General features: G+C 43.2%; 1 protein-coding gene across 2 annotated transcripts in view; it reads left to right on the top strand.

Annotated features, from left to right (window-relative positions):
• Nucleotides 1-1815: 1815 nt before the first annotated feature.
• Nucleotides 1816-7360, top strand: part of LOC123044758 (zeta-carotene desaturase, chloroplastic/chromoplastic) — a 7028-nt gene continuing 1483 nt past the window's right edge. Inside the window, exons 1-12 of one of the 2 annotated variants that reach the window (XM_044467646.1) lie at nt 1816-2132; nt 3419-3543; nt 3644-3778; nt 4099-4171; nt 4467-4540; nt 5381-5485; nt 5724-5968; nt 6063-6150; nt 6268-6310; nt 6397-6553; nt 6730-6858; nt 7043-7115. In XM_044467646.1, coding sequence (XP_044323581.1) covers nt 1997-2132; nt 3419-3543; nt 3644-3778; nt 4099-4171; nt 4467-4540; nt 5381-5485; nt 5724-5968; nt 6063-6150; nt 6268-6310; nt 6397-6553; nt 6730-6858; nt 7043-7115 — 1383 coding nt within the window. In that variant the 5' untranslated portion in view covers nt 1816-1996. The remainder of the gene's footprint in view (nt 2133-3418; nt 3544-3643; nt 3779-4098; nt 4172-4466; nt 4541-5380; nt 5486-5723; nt 5969-6062; nt 6151-6267; nt 6311-6396; nt 6554-6729; nt 6859-7042; nt 7116-7360) is intronic. The other variant, XM_044467644.1, reaches the window with a different exon arrangement.

The raw sequence follows: 7360 nt of genomic DNA, 5'->3' as shown, positions 1-7360 counted from the left end.
ATGATCATGTTGTGCATGATCACACAAGCGTGCATTATGTACCAAAGCATCTTTTGATCCCCAAATCTAGCTGGTCCTCTCACAATCGAAACTGATTCATGCACGATCCTTGTGGCCGATGTATGCACGACAAGGAAATCGAGCGGCAGATGTCCCGATGCATGCACGCATGTCCGGCTGGATTTAGTTTATCGTGCATGAGTCGTCTGAATTTGTCGTGTGTATAGCACGGCTCTCTCACAATAGCAAATTGGGCTTGCAAAATCCAAAAAGCTCTCTCCACATCTTTTCTAGCCGCCGAACATTGTGGAAATCAAGACATTTCTTACCTTTCGGTTTTTTCAACGGCTTCACAAATGTTTGCCACTTTGGGTAGATGCCATCCGCAAGATAGTAGCCATAGTTGTATGTACGACCATTAGTTACAAACTGCACCGGTGGCAGTTCACCATTTGCAATCTTACTCATTAGTGGTGACCGGTTGACAACGTTGATGTCATTCAAAGATCCAGGCATTCCAAAAAAGCATGCCAAATCCAAGTCTCTTGATCGGCCACCGCTTCAAGGATTATAGTGGAACCCTTTTTTTTGTCCATGGAATTGGCCATGCCATGCCTTTGGACAATTCTTCCAACTCCAATGCATGCAATCTATTGAGCCAAACATACATGGGAACCCTCGAGCCTTGTTCATCACTAATAGCCTTGCTACGTCTTCAGCATTGGGAGTTCTCAAGTACTCCGGGCCAAACACTTGCACAATTCCGACTGCGAAGCGCTTGACACACATGATGGCTTGGCTCTCACCCATGGCCAAGTGATCATCAACTAGATCAGCGGGGATACCATATGCCAACATACGCAAAGCGTCTGTCACCTTCTGAAAGGTGCTATGCCCGAGCTCTCCGGCGGCATTCCTCCTCTGCTGAAAAAACCCGGTCATGGCTCGCTAGTTTCTCTGCAATGCGCCTGAACAACTCGGTGCTCATCCTAAACCGACGACGAAAGTACGACTCGGTGTATGCGGGATTCTTCATAAAATAGTGCCTCATCAATCTGTTGTGGGCATCAATCATATCCCTCCAAATTTTCTGCCGGCCCATAACCGGACCACCGTGCTTCGGTTTTTTATTGATGTGCATAACTAGGATCATTGCAAGATCCTCCTCCTCTTCCATATCAAATTCTTCTTAAGAATCATATGACGAACTCATCTAAAATATTCAAAACTAGGCTATAAACAACATGCACCAAATTTCATGTAAAAATGTGCAAGTTGGAAGCAATACATACCTTGCGGGCCTTTTGTCAAACACCTTGCGGGCGCCAAGCGGCGGTGGGTGGCCAGGCGCTGTTCGTCGTAGGACTGCTGCGCACGACGGGCGGCGCTGACTAGAGAAAGAGGGAGGAAGTCGCGGCCCGCGGGAAGAGACCGGGGAAGCGCCGGAACGGTCGCCAGAAAAATGGGATGACGCGGCGGCGGCGGCGGCGCGGCTGGATGGGTAGGTGGAGTTGCGCTGGAGCGCTCGAGAGTATAGCGCGCGGGAGCGGGCGCAGCAAATAAGCGGCGCGCGATGGCGTTTTCGCCCGCGCGCTGAACATATGCCGCACGCGATTTTTATGCGTCCGCTGGAGCGTCCGGAATAATAACGGGTGTTAAAAGCACTACTTTTTCAACCCAGCGCGTACATAGCGCGGCTGTTGAAGATGTTCTGAATAAGCATCACTTTTGGATCGGCAAACAATAATCCACTCAAACCGCACCGGTGGATGATGGTGGCACGTGCACGAGGCTGTGGCCACACGACAAATCCCCAACTCGACGGCATCTTCGCCTTCCAAACAAATTTGTGCTTTCCCTTCCCATCTTCATCGGTTCCTCCTCTCCGCGCTCACACAATTTATACTATTCCTCGCCCAGTGGCTCCATCTTCCCGGCTTCGTCCCTCACTGCTCCTCGTGTTTTGTACTGCTTTTGCGTCGACGAGGCCACGGCCATGGCCGCCACGTCGTGCACGCTAGTCTCGGCCCTCGTAGTCGGCCGGCGCCGCGGGCCGTCCTGCCAGCGCGCGGCGGCCGGCGGTGTGGTTCGATGCTCGCTCGACAGAAAGGTCTCCGACATGGCCATCAACGGTGAGGACGTCTCTTTGAGTATCTAATCCCTGTTTTGGTATCGGAATGGCACAGATAAGGCGAATTAGTTCATCCTTGTGAACTTTGAGCGCAGTAAAGTTTTTTGGACCATCAGGAGGGCAGGGGCTCTGAATTTCCTTAGTGACTGGATCGGGGAAAGGGGCAGCTCCAGAGGGGTGATCGAGCTGAGTCCAGGTCTCCTTGGAGGTGGTGCTGGTGCCGAGATAACTTCATCTATCCGAGAGGCACCTCCCAGTGATAGTTTGGTAAGTAGTGCTTGACTGAAAACACCCTCAGTGTTTCTGTCAGCATATCTTACTTCCACTGTCAGCTGGAAGGGGGCCTTGAGGATAAAAGAGATCATCTGAGCAAAGTCCTCCATATTCAACAGAGGCCCCTCCTTGACAAGAATCATCCAATTTTTTGTCTTCACCAGAATAAGCCACCATATCTGTTTCATGTCGATCCATAGAGCATTATCAAAGACATGGGAATTTCTATATTTCCATATGCTCCATAATACACAGACACAAACAGAGTTCAGGGTGATATGGTCCTTATGTTAGTAATTCACAAGAAAAGAAACTGGAAATGTACCTCCAAATCTGTTTTACCACAGTACAATCAAAAAAATAAATGCTTAATAGATTCTTGCTATGCACAAAGAACACATTCTGGAGGTTTTTCAATCCCTCTCTTGCTAAGATTATTGTTAGTCATATGTTTGTTGTGGGAGAGGAGCCACATGAAGATTTGAACCCTCGGAGGAACAACAATGGACCAAATAGAGGGAATAAAGATAGGCTAGATCCCTCTAAAGTAGATGATGCTATATAATGATCCAGTGGTGTACTCCCCTTTAAATTCATACTGCCAAATCAGTGAGTCCCCACAGCACCGTAATTTTTGGGCGGAGTTGTGGATGGAATCGAGAATTGGGACTTGTCTGGCACCTAAATATTTGAATTCCTTCTGTATGTCGTTAGTTCCTCTTGGGTTCAATAGCTTTGACCCGGAGTGCCATATCCACTAAGGAACTTATTGGAGAACTGGTGTAGCCGAGGAATGAGTTAATTAAATCGTTATGAGCTTTTACACAGCCTAATTTGGTCAGAGTTGTGGCTGCAATCGGGTATTAGCTAATCCTATATTGCTGAATTCATGGATCAGTTGTATGCAGACCATGTGTTTTTAGTTGGTCCCATTTTGGTTCTCAACAACCTTACCCTAGTGCCAGACTGGAAGAAATCTTGATTTGCGTATTTTGCCTTTTCTGTCTGCCGCAGCACCGAAAGGACTGTTCCCACCGGAGCCTGAGCACTACAGGGGCCCGAAGCTCAAGGTCGCCATCATAGGTGCCGGCCTCGCCGGCATGTCCACCGCAGTAGAGCTCTTGGACCAGGGACATGAGGTTTGCTGATTTGCTGCCTTCAGCAATGCGAAATCGTGTTCCTCCAGGAAAAGCTGTGTCATTGTAACACTGCCAAAAATTGGTGTCTTGACTTTTGCAGGTTGATCTGTATGACTCCCGAACTTTTATTGGCGGCAAGGTTGGTTCTTTTGTCGACAAGCAAGGGAACCATATCGAGATGGGGCTGCATGTCTTCTTTGGTTGTTACAGCAATCTTTTCCGCCTCATGAAGAAGGTACTGTTTTTTTACTCTTGGATTGTTGGAGAAACAACCAGTGTGGAGTGTGTTTTTACTATTGACTACCTTGAGTAGCTATGGAGATTCCTTGCCAAAAAAAGCAGCTATGGACATGATTGAGATATTATAACCTGAAAAGTTTGGAATTGGGTTTGTATACTTCAGAGTTGAATAAATTTAGCCTATCGCATGGAGAATCCTTTTGTCTGTATGAAGCATGTAAATTTTGTTGTGCGGCTGTGTGATTGGTACATGTGCAATATTGTCCTCACTTAACAGTATTAATTGTTGGTGAAATTTGATATTTTGTATTTCAGGTTGGGGCTGATAATAATCTACTAGTCAAGGAACATACCCATACTTTTGTAAATAAAGGGGGCATTGTTGGTGGTAAGTTCATTTATCATATACTGAAGTACCTAACTATCGTAGGAGGAAACATGGTCTTAGGCTGTAATGTTAAACTCATTCTTGATTACTTTCGAGTTTTTGTAATATAATTGAAAACTATAATGTTCCAATTTGTTGTAGTATAGTTGAAGTTAAATGCAAATGCTGTATGTTTTTCTAGCTTTGTGCCATATTGTGTACTTTATTGGCCAAACCAGCTGAACTCATATTTGCTATGCATATTCACATTTACTTAATTTTTGGAGGTTTTCATAGCGCTCGCTTTTCTGTGTAGAACTTGATTTTCGGTTCCCTGTGGGCGCTCCATTACATGGTATCCAAGCATTTCTAAGAACCAATCAACTCAAGGTAATCAGTTCAGAATTTCATTTGCTACTACCACACAGAACAATAAAATCATATGAAGTAATTTGGCTTTGCAATTTGTTTCTCTTACAGTTTGTAATTACACATTGCAACTTATTGTAACATTTTTGCCTTGCACTTTATTAATATCATGCCCATGATTCTTGCAGTATCTCTCTATTTGAATCTGCAACTTAACTGTAGTTTTGTATGTTATTCCCTCTGAACATCTTCTGAAGTTCATCTGAAAGCATATCTTTTCAGCCCATGCCACAATTTTGTGAAAGTAGTAATCGGGCACCTCAGCACTCCCTTTTCATTAGGTCACAATGCAATCAGCCGAACTATGGGCAAATATTTCTTGAAAGCAGTTACAGTTGATCACTCTGTTAACTGCAGCAAGCTATTCCCTTTGAAAATAAATAGCTTGCAGCTCATGCTAATTTCAGATACAGTACAGTTTGTTACTCCCTCCGTAACATAATATAAGACGTTTTTTGACACTATGCCAGTGTCAAAAACGTCTTCTATTAAGTTACAGAAGGAGTACAATTTGTGTGTTCTGTTATTCTTCTGTCTTATGGATAATCAAAGCATTGCAAAGTCCTCACAACTGCCTATTTGTGCAAATACCTTAAATAGTATATACCTAATTCATGACCACCCTATCTTCAGGTTTATTGAGATCTGAATTTTCTGTCTGAACTTGTAACAAGTGAAAGATTCTATAAGCGTGAGCGCAAAATAAGCACTGGAAGTCTGGTCAACTTTGCCCGTCGCTTTAGTTTGCTGCATATTGCTTTGTCAGATGGTTTAATTGTATATATTTAAATTGTGTTGCAGGTTTATGATAAGGCAAGGAATGCAGTTGCTCTTGCCCTAAGCCCAGTTGTTCGAGCTCTTGTTGATCCAGACGGTGCATTGCAACAAGTACGGGACTTGGATGATGTAAGAATTCCTCTTCTTTTTGTCAGTGTCATTAGCACTGTGCATATATGCTATATATTTTAAATTCGGATAGTGGGTTCCTTGTGCACTTGCTTTTATTTCATCCTCCTTGCAAACTGTTTAGTCTAGCATGAGTCTATGGGACTTCAGAACAATTCCTTTTAAGTTTTTCCCCAGCGTAACTCAGTTGTAGCTGATTCCTAAATCTAAATATAGAGTTCTATATACACTTTTTCAGGTAAGTTTCACTGATTGGTTCATGTCTAGAGGTGGTACTCGAGAGAGCATCACAAGAATGTGGGATCCTGTTGCTTATGCTCTTGGTTTCATCGACTGTGATAATATCAGTGCTCGATGCATGCTTACTATTTTCACCCTGTTTGCCACAAAGACAGAGGCATCTTTGTTGCGCATGCTAAAGGGCTCACCTGATGTTTACTTAAGTGGCCCAATAAAGAAGTACATAACAGACAGGGGTGGTAGGTATGTTAACGAGACCAATAATACTCTTCAATTGTCTATGTAATAAATATTGCAGTGCCACCATTTCTTTTTATATTATAACAAAATCCTTCAGGTTTCACTTGAGGTGGGGATGCCGAGAGGTTCTCTACGATAAGTCACCTGATGGAGAGACCTATGTGAAAGGCCTTCTCATCTCTAAGGTTAGCTTTTTCGTCTACGTAGCAAGATTACTGCTAGATCATACAAGGTATTTATGCATTGTTCCGGAACTTCTGTTAGTAGTCTCACTAACATGTTGCTACATCTGGGCATTGTAGGCTACAAGTAGCGAGATAATCAAAGCAGATGCATATGTTGCAGGTTATTTTTCTTCTCAGCATTTCTTTTGTTGATTGACTCCCAACCATTCAAGCATAAATTGATGTTTCACCTTTTGTTGGGTGCAGCTTGTGATGTCCCAGGGATCAAAAGACTACTACCATCAGAATGGAGGGAATGGGATATGTTTGACAATATATACAAGTTAGATGGTGTTCCTGTAGTCACTGTTCAGCTTCGCTACAATGGATGGGTTACTGAAGTCCAAGACTTGGAGAAATCAAGGTAATTCCAACCCTGGGGCTCTTTGTTACTTCTTTGTTTTTAATTTATATTAGACCAATTAATATTTTCTGGCACATCCCTGATGTTTTCAGGAAGAGTACATTTATCTCTGCTAAAATATGCTTGTGCAAAAGCAAATCCCTTGCCGAGTGATGCTTTTCTTATCTTTGATTTAGACAACTCCAAAAAGCAATTGGCTTGGATAATCTACTCTATACTCCAGATGCAGACTTCTCCTGTTTTTCAGACCTTGCACTGTCATCTCCTGCTGACTACTACATTGAAGGACAAGGTTCCCTGATCCAGTAAGGCTACCATCCAGCACTCTTAACAAAGTTAACTGTTTGACGTTTTGAAACTCTGATTTATGTTTACATAATCTGGGCAGTTTACTTGGTGATTTGTGCAGTATAACTTCTAAAATTCATGCATTGGACCGGCTTATCTTTCTGCAAATAAATTCACCTTGCGTGTTTGCTTTATTTGCAGAGCTGTGCTAACTCCAGGTGATCCGTACATGCCATTGCCAAATGAGGAGATTATTAGCAAGGTTGAAAAACAGGTGGGTTTGTACATAATTTGTTGGTGAAAGGATCGCTATAATTGATTGATGCAGATGATTTCTATTACCAATATCTAAGCATGGCCTCATTCTAAAGCAGTTCTGTAGAATGTGATTTTATTGTGCTTCTTGTTATGGATGCAACTTGTCTCTATTTCATAGCCCAAGAGGGGTGTATATATATTACACAAGACTTGGGGTACAAGGAAAAAGGAAACACAATCTAATAGGCCACTTGGACCTAA

The sequence above is a fragment of the Triticum aestivum genome, chromosome 2B (genome assembly GCF_018294505.1).
Source record: "Triticum aestivum cultivar Chinese Spring chromosome 2B, IWGSC CS RefSeq v2.1, whole genome shotgun sequence".
NCBI lineage: Eukaryota > Viridiplantae > Streptophyta > Magnoliopsida > Poales > Poaceae > Triticum > Triticum aestivum.
The sequence above is the reverse complement of the archived record's forward strand: the minus strand, read 5'-3'. Positions and strand labels throughout refer to the sequence as shown.